A 20,685-nucleotide genomic window follows, 5' to 3' on the forward strand; every position below is an offset into this window, starting at 1 on the left:
CTCCAGGAAAATAAATACACATGATTACGAGCACACGTGGACACAAATAAACACACAGATACATCAAATTTGGCAGGCTCTTCAGCAACCTCCAACCTATTCCTGGATCTCCTAGTATGCGGGGTAAAGAAACATGCATTTTGGAAAAAATAGATGCGTATTAAGTATATTTTTATTTTATAATTGAAGTCCCAATTTTTATCACTTTATTTAGCACAATTTTATCACTGTTTCCATGGTTTAACTTAGAGTTCACTGTCTGTGTTGTACAATTTCATGGATTTTTTTTTTTAAAAGTTTATTCTAGTAACTTTACAACCTAAAATTTCCCCTTTCAACTACATTCAAATACGTAATTTCGGGTTATTAATTACGGTCACAATGTTGTGCTGCCTTCACCACCATCCAGTAACAAAACTTTTCCATTGTCCCAAATAGAAACACTGCCACATTTTGAGCCTTAGTTCCCTATTTCCAATCGTTTTTGATAAATGATTTGGGTTCTAGACGTACCCATAAAATAAATCCACTGAACATCTATCTCTGGCACGTCTACTACGGTCCAGACCCAGGGAGAGGCGAGAGAGTCACCAAGAAGTCCAGACATGGCTCCTGCTCTCAAGGAGCGCACAGGACCCCAGGGAGAAAGGCAAATAAGGCGATGTATAAACTACGTAAAAACCAGTGCCACCGGCTACCACAGAGGATGGGTAGGGCTCAGGGAGGGTGTCCTCAGTTAGAAAAGGATATCTAGCAGGAATAAAGCATGATATGGCAGCTATATAGGGTCCCTAAGGATCCAAGAATTCATTTTAAGACACTGTACAAAGTCACGGCTGGCTATAGAGGTGAAAGTCATCTACAACATGAGAATCCTCACTAAAGAACTAAGAACTCTTAAAGGTGAACCTCATTCAAACATACTTCTCCATGCAATAGAACAATTTATCCCCACCATATCTCTGTCTCACCTTCCTCTTCTACTCATTTATTCTCCAACAAAAACCTGTGACATCTATTTGTGACAGGCATTGTTCTACATGCTAGAAATACAGCAGTGAAAAAAAACAAACATGGTTTCTACCTCAAAGAGCTTACACTACCGGAAGATATCAGCAGAAAATAAATATAAAGTGTGTCAGAGGAATATCTGAGAGAAGTGATGTGACAAGAGCTAGGAAGGAAGGAAAAGAAAGTGGTGATGTGGGGGGAAGGACTGTTGTAACTGTATATGGAGACCAGGGGAAATCTCAACAGGTGACACCAGACACAGTTAAAAAGGACTTGTATCACTCCTATACTACAAAAAGAAATCATATAACTGAATAAGAAAATGAACAATCTAGTTTAAAAATGGTCACATTTTTAGACAGTCATTTCACCAAAGATATATGAATGTGCAAGCACATAAAAAACACTCGATATCAGATTATTATACAGTTGTTAGAGAAATGCAAATTAAACCTATAATGACGTAACACTCTTATCCATAAGAATGAGATTTTGTAGGTTTGTCTGGATTAGTGTGATCTGCCGATAAATCCCAGAGTGATTTGAACAGTAAATAAAGAAGTATTTGCAAAGTCCCTTTGGCAGAATGGTGAGAAAGGGGGAAAATTCAACTTCCCCATTTGGAGAATTCCCAATATTCTCGCAAGCAGTGGGGGCAACCAAATCAATAGTCCAAGCCCTCAATCTTGGGCTTTGCCCCTATGAAACTTACTCTTGCAAAGGACAAGCGAAGCCTATTAAAAATTAGGTCTAAGATCACCCCCAGAGAACTTCTGAAAGATTTCAAACAGAGTCGAGAGGTTATCCTGGAAGTTATTTTTATGCACTATACAGACATCCCTTTTTAGTTTATGGTGTAGCCACTCTAATGAGTGGCTACATGGAAGTGCCTGAAACTGTAGAGCTGTGTTCCAGTAGCCATGTTTCTTGAAGATGATTATATAATGATAGAGCTTTCACAATGTGACTGCGTGATTGTGAAAACCTTGTGTCTGATGCTCCTCCTATCTCTGGTATGGACAGATGAGTAAAAAATATGGATAAAAAATAAACAAATACCCTAATTTTTACACCCAAAGCACAAGCAAAAAAACAAAAAGAAAAAATAAATAACTAAATAAATAATAGGGGAAACAAAGGTTAAAGTAAATTGAGTAGACTGAAATACTAGTGACCGATGAAAGGGAGTGGTAAGAGGTATGGCATGTATGAGTTTTTTCTTTCTCTTGCTAGAGAGATGCAAATATTCAAAAAAAAAAATGATCATGGTGATGAATACACAGCCATGTGATGATACTGTGAGGCACTGATTGCAACCATGTCAAGAATGTTTATATGTCAAGAATGCTGGTATATTTGTTCGTTATTTATAATACAAACATTTTTAAAAATGGATAGAAAATAAATATTAATAGGGGAACAAAGGTTAAAATAAATTGGGTAAATGGAAATACTAGTGGTCAATGAGAGGGAAGGGTAAGGGGTGTGGTATGTATGAGGTCTTTCTTTTTTCTTTTTATTTCTTTTTCTGGAGGGATGCAAATGTTCTAAAAAAGTGATCAAGGTGATGAATACACAACTATGTGGTGATATTGTTAGCCACTAATTGTGCACCATGTACGAAATGTTTGTATGTCAAGAATGTCTGTGTTTGCATGTTGTTATTTTTTTTAACTTTTTATTGTACAGGATAACATATATTGCATGTTGTTTTAGCAATATAAATATTAAGAAAAAAAAAAGAACAAAGCCAATTGGGTCAGGACTAAGGTAAATCAGAATACAGGGAAAAGGAGGACATTGTCTGCATTTTCGAACTTCACCTACTCTCTGAGACCAAGGGAAGAGAGGTTTATTTCATTCAAAACCTAAATTTTCGGTAGCACATAATCTAACTCAACCTGCCTGGATAGATCATTTAAACAACCCTAACACAATGGAGATCAGAATGGGAATGAGGGCTCGTGATTCTGTATGGCTTCATGTAATGCCTGGATATATCCCAGAGTATGTTGAGCAGATAATTTAAAAGTACTGGCAAAGTCCCTTGAGGAATGGGAGAAAAAACATGGAACTATTAAGTTTTATCACTGGAGAAACCCCTGATACTGGCTCAAATAGTAGGGATTCAGCCTAATTAGAAAATAGGCCCAAGTGAATAGGCCAAGCCCTTGATCTTGAGGCTGGTTCTTGTGAAACTTATTCATGTAGCTGAGAGGCTAGCCTACCTACAGTTATGCCTAACAGTTACTTTCAGAAAACCTCTTCTGTTGCTCAGATATGGCCTCTCTCTCTAAGCCCAACTCTACAAGGAAAATAATTACTCTCCCCACTAAGTGGGATATGACATCCAGGGGTAAAAGTCTCCATGGCAACATGGGAAATGACTCTCAGGGATGAGCCTTGCCCTAGCACCTTGGAATCAACAATCTTGCCTGACCAGGAAGAGTAAAATAATTTTAACAAAATAAGGTATCAGTAGCTGAGAGTTCAAATAGAGTCAGAGGCTATTCCAGGCTACTCTTACACAAGCTTTAGTTAGATATTGCTATTTAAGTGGTTTGCCAAACCCCAGCAAAAACCATTCCTGCTAAGCCTAAAGAAACCTAGGGCTCTATCTGAGATTCTACAAAAGTTCCATGCACTACAATTACTTTCTAGAAACCTAACAACCTCCAGATGGGTTTCTAGGTCAGACAAGCCCTGAAACATAGAGAAGCCAGCCTCTCCAGAACATCAACTAGTTCCATCCCCCTATCCAATATTACAGACACACCTCTCCAACATGAAAAAGTTAGAATGGGCATAGTCCAAATACCTCTAAAGAGTGGAAGAAAGATCAAAAGTGATGGTGGAGTTATCAAAGAAGGTAGGGTTTAACAAATGAGCATTTCTGCTGAATCATCATATTGATGTTTCTTCTAGTCTCCAGTGTCTTAGAGTGGCTACAAAGAAAAACCTAAAATTGTGGAACTGTAACCCATACCAAACTCTGAAATTTGTTCTATAACTAATTTTTGCAATATGCTTTGAAATGTACTGTTTTGTATGCTATTTTTCACAATTAAAAAACATAATTCAAATTATGTTAGGCCATATCCAATTCTGAACATCAGTTAGTCCTGTTGTATAAATCTGGAGCCACTTAAATGTTCCTAACAATTTCTGCCAGAGTAAAAGTTACTTTTTAATGGGAACCTTGTATACAATTCATTTCTGATTCTAATTAGATTCATCTAGACAAATCACTAGTGGCTAAGTGATATATGTAATGCCAGCTAAAGAAAATGTCCATATACTCTGAGTGGTAGAACAGTGTTACATCTAAAAAGCTTAATAACCACCACTAATGACAAACTTGAAATGCATAATGTGGAAAGCTATTCACAAATTGGGGATTTTTGACTGTTTTTATAAGCAAACATCTTGTTCACAGGAACAAGAGTAGTATCTTTAAACCTGAAGGCAACATGTTCACTAAAGCAAGTACCACTGAATAACAACTACATTTCTACTTTCCTCGAATATATAAATTAAAAATCATTCTTTTTACAACTGAAGTAATAAAAGTCTTGTGTACTGAGCAGATCATGCAGAAAGTCAGTTTTCATTTATGTTATAATTTAATGTGGTTATTATATCGACTGTTTATGCATAACACAAGGCATATTATAGCCAAGGACTATATTTTAATCTAATAATAGTAGCTATAATCTTCTGAAACATGCTTCATGAATCAAAGCCATAAAGTGTTCATTGAAGGTTTGGATTATCACTACTGAGATCTAGATCTGTTACAACTTGCTGCAAAAGTAAAACGGAAAACAAGAAAGCATTTAAGAGGCTAAAAAAATAGCAAATACAATCATTTTGGAAGACCTCCTTTTCCTTGCTAAGTGGAACTTGTAGAAGACTGCTGGAGGTCTCCTGTATTTACTAAAGAGATTTTGATGGAGCAATATATGCAGCACTGCTCCAATAATAAAGCAATATAACACAGCATGTCCTACTCCAACGAAGCCACCAAAAGGCCAGATGACACTCTTAATTCATTACAGGAGAGAAAGCAGGAACTCCAAAAATCACAAAAGCCTTTTTCATGGATTTTATAAAGATGAGAATTCACTTTCTTTTAGCCTCCAGTACCTTAGAGCAGCTAGGAAAAAAAAACTAAAATTCTGGAATTGTAACCATATCAAACTCTGAAATCTATTCTATAATTAATTGTTGTGATACACTTTGAAATTTATTTCCTTTATGTATATATGTTATTTTAAAAGAAGGAGGAGTATAACAGAGAAGATAGGATTTAACAAATAAGTATGACTGCTGAATCACTATACTGATATTTCTGATGGTCGCCAATGTCTTAGAACAGTTAGAAGAAAAAATGAAAAATTGTAGAACTATAACGCATACCAAACTTTAAAACCTGTTTTATAACTAGTTGTTAAAGTGTATGTGGAAAGTTATTGCTTTTTTGTATATATATTATACTTCACAATAAAAAATAAAAGTTAGGGCAAGAGTGGCTCAGTGGCAGAGTTCTCGCCTGTGATGCCGGAGACCCAGGTTCGATTCCCAGTGCCTGCCCATGTAAAAAAATAAAATAAGAAAAGTTAAAAAAAAAAAAAAAATTGATGAGGATTTAGAATAACCTCAAGGAGCTGAGCTCAGCAGGAGCACTCTGAACTTCCATAAAAAAGAGAAATGATATACCCCTTACATTGGCCAAAACATAACGGGATCTTAATAGTCATCATAATCCTTACATTAGAGTTAAATGGAAAATGTCTTATGTTTTTAGGCTAAAATCAACTTCCTAGTTCATGTTTTCTGCAGACGAATCTTCAGGCAGTTGGGATTTTACTAAGCATTTACTATGTAACAAGCACCCCATGGAGAGAATGAAGATGAATTACACACTTCCAGTTACCATGAGATACAATACCACACCATGCACACGACGAAACACAATAATGAGAGAATGCTTGAGGAACACAGGGGATGGAACAATTCTAGGACTGAAGGAAAACACTGCACAGAAAATGAAACCATAGATGGAATAAGAGGGCAAGAAAGATTATCAGCACACAAGGAAAAGGTGACAACCCAGGTAGAAAGAAAATACTAAATAATATTTCAGGTGTGAAACAGCCTCATCATAGAGTAGCGATACAGTCAGTGTGGAAGGAACAAGGGCGTGTGAGAAGGCATAAAAGGAAACGAGGCTGGGGAGACTGAGTGGGAGTTAAGGCTGAGCAGGGCGGGAAAAGCTAACAAAGATCTCACGAAAGATGGGTCTTCAATTGGCCTTGAAAGATGGTAAAATTTGCGAACTCCTCCTCAAAACAGAACATTTAGTGATCATTGGCTAACATAAGAACTGTTCTGAATCTTGTGCAGAAAACACCATAGAATTTAATGTGCTTTCACAGCCAATGAGGGAAAGCCAAATAGTAACCATCGATACAACTACAGCTCAGAAACATTCCAAGGAACAAAATGTGGCCATACTCTTCAGGGCCCTAGAAAATCCTATAGATTCCATCCATAGAAAAAACAGAAAAAGGTATTCTGTGCAGTATTCATGACAGAACACAGTACTCCATGAGATGTCTGATCTTCCAGAGCTGTGCTATCCAGTCTGGTAGCCAGGAGCCTCATGTGGCTACTTAAATTTAACTAAAACTAAATCAAATCTTAAACTGAACCTACTAGCTAGACTATTCAAGTGCTTACTACATGTGGCTACCAGACTGGAAAGCACAAGATATAGAACATTCCTAGCACTGTAGAAAGTTCTATTGTTAGCACTGTCATGAAGGTACCGCTGCAGAATGTAAAAAGTCACCTTACAAATATTGGAATATTCAGATCACTTAGCAATAAACTGTGGATATACATCTGTATTCAATAATGTTTCTCAGACTGAGTTTTAAGATAAAGGAAAGTTTTGAAAATGGGGTAGTCATACATACTCCATTCTGATCAAAAGCTAATCATCTTCACCCTAACTCTACCAAGAGGTTCTACAACTTAAGCCTTATACCCAAGAGTTCTAAACATAACTATACAGTACACAACTACTAACGAGTCTGTCAAAATGATACATCCAACTAAAAATGCACAAAACAATAAGATACAGCTCACTTTTCACAACAAGATGTTTTCCTAGTTTTAGTTACTAAGAAAATTCTTGCATAATAAAAATTTGACTGGTCTTTGTCCCCATTACCTGAATGATGCTTTCTAAACCTTTGGAATTTCCCAAGACAGAGTGTCTTCTGTTATTCGTGGTAGGCTTCAGACCACACCTTGAGTTTATGCTCAGGAGATGACTCAGTGGTGTCAGCCACTCTTAGAATATAGAGTGAGGAGTGACCATGCCAAAAAGACCAGCCATGTTACTGTGGATTGGAATTTTGAGCTACATTATATCAGCAGACTTCCAGGGAAAAGGGGAAGACAGAGATCGAGTTGAACCATGTGTGTATTTATTCAACCAACCCTGACTCCGAAACGAGGCCCAAATACAAACACTGACACTGAAGATCAAGAAAGCTTCCCTTTCAGATAATTCAGATCTATGTGCTAAGAGGATGATGTATCCTGACTCCAGAGGACCAGGCATTTCACATTTGGGGACTTTCCTGGACCTTCCCCTAAGCGTTTCTTCTTAGTTTTATCCTTTCCACCACAGTAAAATTGTAATTCCAAACACAGTGCTTTCTTGAATTCCATAAGTCATTTTAGCAAATTACTGAACCTGAAGGGGTGGTGGGAACCCCTGAATTATAGCCAGTTGGTCAGAAGTGCAGATGGCCTGACAATCACCAAACTTGCAGCTGGTATCTGAAGGGTCATCTTGTTAAGGACTGTGCCCTTAATCTGTGGAGTCTCACCTACTCTAGATAGAGTCGGAACTGCACAGGAGTTGGTGTCAGAAGTTAATGTGAAGATAAATGACATTTTATACTTTGAAAGTTAAAGCTTACCATTTAAAAAAATTCTGTGTAAAAACAACTTATAAAGAGGATTAACACTTTTTTATTTATTCAGCTAGAATGATCAAAACTTGGCCACTCTTATAAAATGCCAACTCTATGTTGCTAGGAACAGTCAGGAAAAGTTAAATCCCATGAGGTAAACTTTGACCAATAAAAGACAGATGTCACTGGGTATATATGTCTTCCTTTCTCTCTAAGGATGGACTATCCTGAGACACACACATACTTGGTTCAGACAAATTTTATTCAAAGGAATCTCAATGAGGAAAGGGAAATAGGCAAAAATCTTACAGGAAATGGATTAGAGAACTGAAACAGGTACTTCACAAAAGAAGACCTCTCATGAGATAACTCTATCTCATTCATAATCAGAAAAATTCAAATCAAAACTAGATATCATTAAACCTTAAGAGAACAGGTAAAATTTGGAAAACTAACAATCTAAAATACTGTCAATAAGGACTGGAGTAACTGTCAATGCTTTAAACTGCACTGAGAGTGTATAAAAGTACAATCACTTGGCATTATCTACGAAGTTTGAACATCTACATACCCTATAATATACAATTCCAAGGCTAGGCATATTCCAAGAAATATGTATGCACATGTGCACTATAGGTATGTACAAAATAATGATAGCATTATTCTTAGTAAAACGAAATTAAAAACAATTCATATAGCAATTAATTTTATATAACAAGAAAAATGAATGAACTGTAGCTACATATAATGGCATGGATAAACAGTGGTGATCTCTGAGAGAGAAGAGCAGGGTTAGGAATAAAACTGGCAAAAGGTGTGTGTGGGGGGGGTGGGGAGGTTTTGGAGAAGGCCGGGAATGTACTCTTTATTGACTTTATAGTAATTACATGGATATCTTCTTTGAGATAATTAATTGTACTGGACTTTTTTGTTTCGTGCACTTTTCAATATAAATGTTTCGTTTCACACATATGCACAAAACCACTCTCATACATAAGGTTAGATGAGTCTCATTTCATTATATTTAAAGCTACCTTCCAACTTCTTTCCTCCTCTCATCTTGACTTACCTCTTGTAGTGCTTTACTAATGAATGGTGAAACACTGATATTTTCTCCTGCTTCTGGATGCATCTGGAAATTCACTCTTTGATAAAGAATCTGAAGTAAGAACACAATAATTATATCTAGGTGGAAAAAGAATGGAAAAGCCTTCACACTAACGGCTTAAAATTAGGAAATTAATCTTTTCAAGAAGAAAAACTGCTATTTCATAAAAAAGCATTTAGTAATAGGCTTATTTCAGGACTTCATGAACAACCTCACAATGATGGAACAGTTTCAGAAGGGGAACTCAATAGTGAAAACCTCATATGGAACGTAATGAGTAAATGGGAAATGCAAATGTGAACTCCAAATCTCTACTGGCATTTTGGGATGACAATTCTTCCCTGTGCAACTCTATTCTGCGCATTTTAGGGCATTTTGCATCTTCCCAACCAAATACTGCCACCCACACTCACACACACTAGGAGAGTAGTGCTACCACACAAGCTCCCGCCCTCCTTTTCTGAGAATCACGGGCTTCAACTCCTATGGCTTCCCATATAAATTTTATATGACCACTTCTTTTATATTTTATTCTTGTCAATATTAGCTTTTCCCATTTTATTCAATAATTTATTTCCTAATATTGCTCTCTATGTCAAACCAGCCTTGTACCATTACTTCATTACTTGAGAAAGCCAACCATACTATTTTATATTCTAGTATCTTCAATTCCTTTCCACATAAGTGATAGGCTATTTTTGCTTCATAAATTAAAATTACCATATTGTTGGGTTTTTTTTTTTTTTTGTATTCTGTATGGCAGGGTCACATTTCATTGTTTTTCCCTGTGAGTATCCCATTATTGCAGTATCCATTTTGTTGAATTTTTGTTTGTTTGCTTTTGTTTGTTTTGCTTGTTTTTTGGAAAGTACATGGACCAGGAATCGAACCTGGTTCGCCAACATGGCAGGTGAGAATTCTACCACTGAACTACACTCGCACCCCCAAAATTATCATCTTATTTTCTAAAAAAAGACAACAACATATCTCAGATCCACATATCCCCAAAATGTGTTTCATGAAATTCAGGATTTATTTTATAATGAATACTTACTTGTGTCTGCAGAGAGCTGCTAGCTGCCAAAAGAAGTTCAATGCTGCTAGGAGGACAATGTGTCAAAGCAAAAGCCATGAGCTCCTGACGAGTGGCCAAGTTCTGGTAACCTTCGGATTGTCCTAATTGGCTACAAACATCCCAACTTTTAGAATAACCTGCAAAATTGGCAAGAAAAAAAAATGCTGATTTCCAGAAAAAGAAAAATCTCCAATACAGGATGAGAAGTACAATGGATTTCTGCCTGGGTCTTATACTATGTAAGCAAAATTCTAGTCTTCAGCGGCACACAGTACTATAAAAACAGAAATATATAACTACCTAAGATAGAAAAGAAAGATTAGGTTGGTTAATTATCCAGAGAGTTCAGCACTATTCTAGAGAGAGTTTTCTGACAAAATCAAATTTCAGATTAACTGACAATGATTACAAATAATTTTACTAAGCTTTGATATTCAGTAAAAATTAGGATATCTGAATTCAGGAGACTTCATTCAATGTATGATCCAACCTTGTGTGAACTAGAGAGGGTTCTAAACACCAACTTCCCTTCACTGTTACAAAGAGATAAGACTACTAAAGCCTTTCTCATTGAAAGGATTAAATAGCATTTCTATTTGAAAGTACTTTGTGAATTGAAAAGTGCTAGAAAAGAAGAAATTATTATAGATACTTATATAGAAATCATTCACTTCCTAGAAGAATATAGAGATGCAAGGACAGAGTGCCAAAATAGAACATTCACCCCTGACACACAGCAGAGATATTTTTTCCTACATAATGTTATACCCTGAATTCCTAAAACACACTTTTACTGTTTTTTTAAGGAGTTGTATTTTTTTCGTTAGTGCCAAAATGATAGTCTAGAATAACTTCCCTGAGTATATAAAGTAAAAATTAATCCATGCCTCACCCTTATAAGAATAATAAAATTTATTACAAAGCTCTCTAAAGAAAAAGTTTAGGCTCAATACAATAATCATTTTTCAGAAAAATAACAATTATTCTGAGCTTAATGTTACAAAAAATCCACTCATTATTATATTAAAGAACACAGTTTTTAATGAAACCAATTTTCAGATGATGAGTTTATAAAACATTGGTTTTTCTCAGAGTTTTGAAAGTTTTCATAGACGTATACATGCAAAAAGGGCACTAATCATACGTTTACAGTTCCAAGAGTTACCATGCAGTAAAGCATTGAGCTCTTAATCACTTGCTGTGTAGGTAGAGAATTTCCTATAAAATTCAGGGACAGCCACAGAAAGTAGATAACCTAGCATGGAGTTCATGACAAGAATATATTACTTCCTATTCCATGGGGAGATGTGTTCTTTAATAGAGAACTCATTCCACAATAAAATTTGCTTATTCTCCAGAAACCTCAATTTAATTTCAATATGGAAAATTTTAGGATTGCAAACCACTTCCAATTTCTCAATATTAATTTCAAAAGTTTTGTTATCTGAAAATAAATGAAGAGCAGAGAGAGATATTGATTATATAGCCACAGATTTTAAATACTTCAAAGCATCAAAATGTTATTTTGTATATAAATATATAAAATGGCGTGAAAATATTTTATATAAAATCATTCTTAAAATTATGAACATATTTTTAATATGGAATAGAAAGCACAACAAAATCTTAGATAAAATACAGCCCCTGAACTCCATAATGTATTTATATTAATATATAAATATATATATACATATTAATATGCACAGGGCATACAGGCTTATCAATACCCATAAAATGTTTCTCAAGCCTTATAAACAAAATGTGGCTCGCTTACCAATCAGGCCAATTGATTTCAGAACAGATCTTTTCCATTATTCAACACACAAAGAGGACATGAGCAAAGTGCTAAGTAAGCTGTCTACTTCACCTGTAGCCATCAGCTCCTGACAATGCACACTGGCTGCTTTGTAGTCATGGAAACGTAGTGCTTGCTCTACTAAAAGGATTAAAACCTGTCCACGTCTTTCTTCTGCATCTTCACCTGTAAACACGTACAAATGATTTAATGATTACGGCAGCAACAGATTGATAAAAGGGCTCATTAACACTAACTTCCAAATTAACTCAAAAACAAAACAGAGAGCAGACTGAATTTTAAAATTATAGGAAAAAAGGTCACAACAACTTTGACCTTCCAATCTATTTATTAAGCATGAATTTAGTCCTCAATCATCCAAGAGATCACTGATTAATGTCAACTCCTAAACAAAAAACTGGTGACCAAATTAAAAAAAAAAAAAACTAGAGTGGTCTACGGCCTTACAGAGAAGGCTTGATATTACTAAGTTAAGGGAAAAAGAAGTCCCTGCATCCAAAAGAAAACAGGTCATAAAAGGATCAAGACACAGTGAATTATAGATAAATGAATGGATGACATTAGTGAAGCAACATAATTTCTCATCTTAATAACTCCATTCGATTTAGAAACTATAATACATGGGTTATCCAGAGCATCTGTGCACTTCGACCACACACATGAATGTGTACCAAGAGTGGTGGTAAAATATATATTTTAATTTATTCTAAAGTCTTATATTAGTTCACTAGTCAAACAGAATCACTATAAAGTTACATGCCACCCAATACACTTCCTGCGTTAAATTACACAATGATTTTTGCTATTTTTTCCTCCCAAAGGCTAATAGGATGAAAAGTATAAATAAACAATGAATAATACATATTACTTTATATTATTATAAATTAACACACATTTACCTTGGGTAATAAAATTGTCAGTATTGGACAATATCATTTTCTGTATGCCAATAAAAATTATATGTTCACTAATGTACTATATGGTAAATAATTTTTAAAATAAACCCATCAAAATATCATTAATAATAAACTGGTTCACACTAGTCTCATTTCTAAGCATTCGGGACTTTAAACATTTTTACTATTTCATTTTGCCCTTTGGATGTTCTTCTAATTTTAAGTAATATATGACCAGTATGAGGAAGAAAAAATTTTGAACACGAATATAATTTTGTACCTTCACTGACAGTACTTATCTTTTATCATAGTGAGCTTCTGGACTCTTGAGAACACATACCAAAATTCAGTTTATGTTAAAACAAAGATCTTAAATTATTTTTCCGAGAATATCCTTAGGCCAGCTTAGATGTCACTTCCTTCTTTGACATTGTCCTGCCCTCTTCTTCATTTAACTGTGTGCTTTAGGGGCCCTTTCTATATGTTCCTTTCCTTTCTTTTCTCTTATATACCAACTTAAGCATGACTTATCTTTACCTCCTCAGTAAGAATGTAAGCTCTCTGAGAAAAGGACATGCTCACTATTGAACTCTCAGTACGCAGCACCAAGGGGGCTCAAAAAATATTTTCTAGATGAAATGGGTATACATTTAACTCAAAATATAACTATCAATTATAAGTTAAATAATTCTAAGCTACAATATAAATACAATGCAATTTGAATATTTAGGCCAAAAAGAAAAAAAAAGGTAAAGCCTCTATATTTTAACAAGGTGATGAAAACTTAAAATTATTTTCAATATTTCCAGGAAAAAAAGAAAATACTATGTATATGGCCCTTGCACCTTGTAAGCTACAACATGGGCTAATAAACATCACAGAAAAAGCTGAATGAAACTTCTAAAGGATGTCCCCATCAACGTCCTTTCTGTGCTTCAGAAATTTAAGTCAAATCCAAGACACATAATGATCCAAATCTAGTCTAAACAGGTTACAAAAGAAAGGGATGGTGTAGTACTAAGATTCACAATATTATTAATAGGAAAACACACTCATGCCTCAATAACATTATATGAAATAGAGAAAATGGAATAAAATTTCAAAGTTTCTCAATAATAAATGCACATGTCACTTAATATAAAACCTATCGCCAACATACTTTTGAAATTCTTACATTTATTTAGAATACATTAAAACAAAATGAAAGTAATAGGTAGGATTTTTTTCAGTGTTAAATTGCTAGTGTAAAGTCCCCAGCTATTGAATCAAGCACTAATACAGATGCGGCTCTGAAAAGTATTTTGTGGTTGTAATTAAAGTCAATCAACATCAAGGGAGCAGGTCCCAGATAATCTGGGGAGGCCTGACCAGATCAGATGAAAGGTCTTGAAAGAAAAGTGAAGATATTTGGTTTCCCAGAAAGAGAGAGAAGGAGAGGGAGGGAAGAGAAATTGTGCCTGTGGACAACAACAGCTCAAGTGCAGGCCTCTGGAGTTCCACCCAGCTCCTCGCCTTTCTTTTCTAACTGACAGGCCTATGGATTTCAGACACGCTCAGCCACCCCCTACCATGGCGTGAACCAATGCCTTCTGATAAGTCTCTTCACACAGATATCTCCTACTGCTTGTGCTTCTCTAGCTGGATCATCACTGATGGACCAGGTACCTGAACCATGACTAAACTTAAACTCCCATACACAACCTCTTCTCTTGAATACATTCCTTCTCTTATATTATCATCTAATCTCAAATTTAAAATGCATTTCTTTGCGAACAGTCAGATTCAAAAGTCTAGTAAATGACATGAATCCCACATCCCAAAAGGTGGAAAGGTAGGTTAAGGGTAAAGGATTTACTTCTTAACTGCGAAATCCTCAATAAACTGTTCAACTTTTCTATTCCTGCAATTACTACCTCTGCCTTTAAGCAATACAGTAAGAAGCAACTGAAATAAATACATGAGGGTAAAATGAGAATTATTATTGTTGTTAATGTAAAGTTTATATGAAGACAGGTAAAATAATCATCATGAAAGCCAAAGTTCAAATGTTTAATAGCTTTTAATTCTAAAAAGTACCAAATTGATAAAACTGAACTGAGCAATGATTAAAAGGAAAATATAACCAAAAATAGGTCTGTAAAAATGCGATTTAGAAAATGGCCAAGCACAACAAAAATTCTTAGGAGGAATAGCCAGATTATAGCAAGAGGAGAACGTTATTAAAGAAAATTATCTGAAGAAGAGAAGACTAATGGTGACATGACACAGCTTTGAGTATCTGAAATAGAGTTTAAAATATATCCACAAATTCTTTGGTAACTTCTTCAAGAAATGAAACTTAACTGCCCTCCCCTTGTGTGTCAGCTGAACAATGGACAGAAGTCATGGTATGTGACTTCCAAATCTAGGTCATAGAAGGCACTACAGCCCAGCAGCTCCAGAAGCGGAAGGAGGGGCAGCAGCCAGCAGCCCAGCTTTGCAAAGGCTTCAGGTGCCCCACGGCCCGCAGAACCCAGCATACTGCCTGCTCCATGGCTGAGATTCCCAAGAGGATGGTCAGCCCTGCCGACGAGGTGGGGAAGACAGAGCCCAAGAGGAGGTCAGTAAGGCTGTCTGCTAAATCTGCTCCTGCAAAAGTGTAAACAAAACCACAAAAGGCAGCGGGAAAGGACAGTTCTTCAAGCAAAAAAGTGCAACCTAAAGGGAAGAGGAGAATGAAGGGAAAAAAAAAGCTGAAGTGGCTAACCAAGAAACTAAAGATTTACCTTCGGAAAATGGAGAAACTAAAAATGAGGAGAGCTAAGTGTCTGATGAAGGAGGAGAAAAAGAAGTCATTAATATTGGATTTTATGTCTTATCAGTGGTCCCTATTTCTCCCTTCCTATACAAATACTGATGAATATTTTCATCAACTATTTTGTAAATGCAAGTTTTTATTAGCTTTAGAAGAAATATTTTTGTCACCTTTTTTACTGTATAATATAACATATATACAAAGAAAGAAAAAAGTAAGGGTTTTCAAAGTACTCATCAACAAGGAGTTACAGAAAAGAAACCCGAGTTCGTCATGGGTTACCACATGATCCTCTAAGATTTTTCGTTCTAGTCGCTCCAGAATATAGGAGGCTAGAATGCATAAATATTTCTTTCATCAAGATAAACTTTGTGTGTGTGTGTGAAAAATAGCATATATGCAAAAAAAAGTAATAAACTTCAAAGCACAGCACCACAATTAGTTATAGAACAGATTTCAGAATTTGAAATGGGTTACAATTCCACAATTTTAGGTTTTTATTTCTAGCTGTTCTAAGATACTGGAGACTAAAAGAGAAATCAATTTAATGATTCAGCATTTATATTCATTTGTTAAGTTCTATCTTCTCTGTATAACTCCTCCATCACCTTTGATCTTTCTATTCCTCCTAGAAGAAACATTTTTTAAGAAAGAGAATGAAATCCCACCACATTCCACTTTTAAAGTGTAAATGCTTTTTTTAAGAGGGAAAATCATTTGCTGGTGGTTTATTTTTCCGTACAACCAGAAAACAGTGGGATATTGACTTATGGGAAGCTTTGACTGGCTTGGATGTTGACATTCCATTGGGTAGGTGAGTGACAGTTTTCCTATCCTATAACACAACGCATACTAAATGATGATTTGGAGTCATACTCATGCATTTAATAAGTACTAAACATTTTAAATTACCTTTATTCCCATGTTTCTTAGTAGAATTATTTCTTAAAACTGTTCCCTGATCTTGCCTTCACTGTCAGAACTGTGTGCACTCTGTAACATTCTCGGCTGTGGTTGTCCAATTTTCCTAATAACTTTTTTAAATGCTGTGAAAGATTAGAAATGTGAGTATGTTGTGTGTGTGATACCGTTGTGAATTAGTGGGACTTACAATGTAACAGCTTATCAACTATGTCGGTTTGAAAGGATGCATGTCGCCTAGAAAAGCCATGTTTTAATCCTAATCCCATTTCGAAAAGGCAGCCATTTCTTCTAATCCCTATTCAGCACTGTATGTTTGAAACTGTAATCAGATCATCTCCCTGGAGATATGATTTAATCAACAGTGGTTGTTAAACTGGATTAGGTGACGACATGTCTCCACATATTTGGGTGGGTCTTGATAAATTTCTGGAGTCCTATAAAAGAGGAAATATTTTGGAGAATGAGAGAGATTTCTGAGAGAGCAGAGAATGACACAGCCACGAGAAGCAGAGCCCACCAGCCAGCGACCTTTGGAGATAAAGAAGGAAAAAGCCTCTCAGACAGCTTCATGAAACAGGAAGCCAGGAGAAGAAGTGAGCAGATGATGCCATCTACACCATATGCCCTTCCAGATGAGAGAGAAACTCTGACTGTCTTCAGCACGTGCCCTTCCACTTGAGAGAGAAACTCTGAACTTCATCGGCCTTCTTGAATCAAGGTATCTTTTCCTGGGATGCCTGCAATTGGACATTTGTGGTAACTGGAACATTTTCTCGGCCTTAGAACTGTACACTAGCAACTTATTAAATTCCCCTTTATAAAAACGATTTGTTTCTGGTATATCACATTCCGGCAGCCAGCAAACTAGAACATCAACATTTGAGTACAGGGATTGTGCTGGTTTGAAAGGATGTATGTCCCCTAAAAAAGCCATGTTTTAATCTAAATCCCATTTCATAAAGGCAGAATAATCCCTAGTCAATACTGTATGCAGTTAGATCATCTCCCTGGAGATGTAACCCAATCAAGAGTGGTTGTTAAGCTGGTTTAGGGGAGATGTGTCTCTACCCATTTGAGCGGGTCTTGATTAGTTTCTGAAGACCTATAAAAGAGGAAATGTTTTGGAGAATGAGAGATTCAGAGAGAGCACAGCAGAACATAGCCACGAGAAGCAGAGTACACCCGCCAGTGACCTTTGAAGATGAAGAAGGAAAATGCCTCCCAGGGAGCTTCATGAAAGAGGAAGCAAGGAGAAGAAGCTAGCAGAGGATGCTGTGTTTGCCATGTGCCCTTCCAGATGAGAGAGGAACCCTGACCATGTTCACCAGGTACCTTTCCAGATGAGAGACAAACCCTGACTGTGTTTGCCATGTGCCTTCTCACTTGAGAGAGAGAGACCCTGAACTTCATCGGCCTTCTTGAACCAAGGTATTTTTCCCTGAATGCCTTTGATGGGACATTTCTATAGACTTGCTTTAATTGGGACATTTTCTTGGCCTAAGAACTGTAAACTAGCAACTTACTAAATTCCCCTTTTTAAACACCATTCTGTTTCTGGTATATTGCATTCCAGCAGCTAGTAAACTAAAACAGGGATATACTTGATATCCTTGTAGGGAAAACTTGCCTCCAAATTTTAAGCTGAAAAGTCATTAGAATAACTTTAGAAAAGAACTATAGCTACATGGCTTTTTAGTTTTCCATACTTAATAAAAATTGTGTACAATGTCTGTGTGCTGATCTTCAAAACAACCAATAAAACATCAATTATGAAAGAAAAAAAGGTATTACAGCCTCCTCTTTGCTCTCATATGTATCACTCGCTCTGGGGGAAACCAGCTACCATGGCAGGAGGACACTTAAGAAGCTTTATGGAGAGGTTCATGTGATAAGGAATTGAAACTCTTACCAACAGCCAGTGAGGAACAGAGGCCTTTGCCTAACAAACAGCCATGTGAGTGAATCATGTTGGAAGATCACCCAGCCCCCATAAAACCTTCAGTGAAGTCTACTGAAACTTCTCTGTGGACATGGGCACACCAATATGAGAGCCTCCACAGGTAAAATGCAATGGAAATGAAGCTGCCCAAGACTAAATTAGAAAAAAATATGCAGCTTTTGCTGGTTACTTACAACAATGACTCTAGAAATCCTCATGTGAGAAGTCTGGATTCTCTGACTTCCCATAGCATTGCTTTTATGATGGATTGAATTGCATACCCTAATTTAGAATGCTCTTAAACTTGGATTCCTATAAATTGGAATCCACTACAAATAGAACCTCTTGAAGATGTTATTTTTTGTTAAGGTGTGGCCCGACTGAATGAAGAGGGAGATTAATCTGGAGTACAAGAGGCTTTATAAAGAGCCAGAAACCAAAAGTCAACAGAAAACTGGGAAAACAAAGATGGGAGAAGACATTACCACGTAACGGGAAACTAAGCAACCCCAAAGATCACTGGCAGTCCCAGAATGCCACAGTCTTCGAAGAGGAAGCAAACCTGATCAGTAAGTTGATGGTGGACTTCTGGCTTCTAAAATTGTGAGCCAATAAATGCCTGTTGCTTAAACCAACCCAGCAAGTGATATATGTGACAGAAGCTCAGGAAAACTGAGACAGCATACTTCAAGGTCTATCACATGTGTTTACAGAGGCCATGCACTACCTATTCTGTATTGCAGCAAAATTCTTTATTTCCTCAATCCTCTAAGATTCTAAATTCCCGGACAGCAGTAGCTAGGTGTGCTGGTTTGAAGCTGATGTGCCCCAGAAAAATATGTTACATTTAATCCATTCCTGTGGTATAAACCTTGTAAGTAGGATCTTTTCATGAGGCTACTTCAGTTAAGGTGTAACCCATCTCGTTCGGGTTGGGTCTTAACCAGATTACTAGAGTCCTTTATAAATGGAATGAATACAGAGAGAAAAGGAGAAAGTCCTTTTCTATAGCAAGAACTATACTAGTATAACTTCAAACCACTGCTTGTGCTTGTCCAACAAAAAAGGCCAACAATTGCTCTTGTAGAGATCAGCAAAAGCCAAAAGAGTGTTCACAGGCTCTGATAAGCAGAACAGTGTGGTTAAAAATAAACCATGAAAGCCATGTCTACTACGTAACCCTGTTAAGTATGTAACCTCTCTGACTCCACTTCCCTTGTAAAACAGGAATAAATAACACCAAGGATGGAATTTATGCAAGGATGGAATGAGATAGCATATGTGAAAACACAGCAAATAGTAAAAGGCATGGCATTTTCTAACAGACTATTCAGGTTCAAAAAAACACAAAACCAAGTATGGGCCTTCAAGTGAACTGGCAAGGTTGGCTAGTCCTAATACTTAAGCTTTCAGGTATAAATAGTAACACTGATGAGCATTCCTGATCTCACAACTATTTTGTGGCATCCAGAATAAGCCTGTATTCATACTAAGAACAGATAGTTTCGGCAGATCAATATAGGTGAACATCTCTATAAAATGCCAGACTTTCTAGGAAAAAACTAATCTTTGCTCTCTGACAACCACAAGCAAAGTTTTAGTGCTTGCCTTGCATGACATTAAGACTAACACAGAAACCTCCCCCTGCAGTTTACCATTGAAAAGATTTACCTGCTACCCTCAGCAGCTCCGCGAGATCCAGGAGCTTGGCTGACTGCTTGTAGCATGTGGGGGACTGGGAAATGCACTCCTTGACGAGACCGATTCGATCAGAATACAATCTCACTACAAAAAAAGGGAAAACAATTTAATTATTATTGCTTCTAAATAACTAACGTACAGTGTGGTTCCTTTCTTTATCACCAACCTTGTAAAGCATAGCAAATGAACTGCAATTCTGCAGCACAAAAAAATGTATCACCTTTTCAAGTGCTATGTCAACTCTCAGGACAATTTTTAAAGAACATAGTGTTTGTCTTTGAAAATGTCACATACTTCCTATTACAACCATCTCCATCCCTGCCTCAAATCCCAAAACCTATTCCTGGTTCCAAATACCCATTAGGTATCCATACAACATCACCCCAGTTTAAAAGATATGGTTCTCAAAGTGCTTACTGGTCTAATTTG

The 20,685-nt window shown here is 36.4% G+C and overlaps 1 protein-coding gene across 3 annotated transcripts in view; it reads right to left on the reverse strand.

Moving 5' to 3' along the window:
• The window catches only part of NBAS (NBAS subunit of NRZ tethering complex), a 585,536-nt gene that overhangs the window by 273,182 nt on the left and 291,669 nt on the right, over positions 1-20,685 (reverse strand). For 2 of the 3 annotated variants that reach the window (XM_077153235.1, XM_077153237.1), the window contains 4 exons: positions 20,227-20,340; positions 12,054-12,167; positions 10,166-10,323; positions 9,073-9,162 (listed from right to left, as the gene is read on the reverse strand). In XM_077153235.1, the coding sequence (XP_077009350.1) occupies positions 9,073-9,162; positions 10,166-10,323; positions 12,054-12,167; positions 20,227-20,340 (476 nt within the window). The remainder of the gene's footprint in view (positions 1-9,072; positions 9,163-10,165; positions 10,324-12,053; positions 12,168-20,226; positions 20,341-20,685) is intronic. The other variant, XM_077153236.1, reaches the window with a different exon arrangement.

Source organism: Tamandua tetradactyla, chromosome 3, assembly GCF_023851605.1.
Source record: "Tamandua tetradactyla isolate mTamTet1 chromosome 3, mTamTet1.pri, whole genome shotgun sequence".
Classification (NCBI taxonomy): Eukaryota; Metazoa; Chordata; class Mammalia; order Pilosa; family Myrmecophagidae; genus Tamandua; species Tamandua tetradactyla.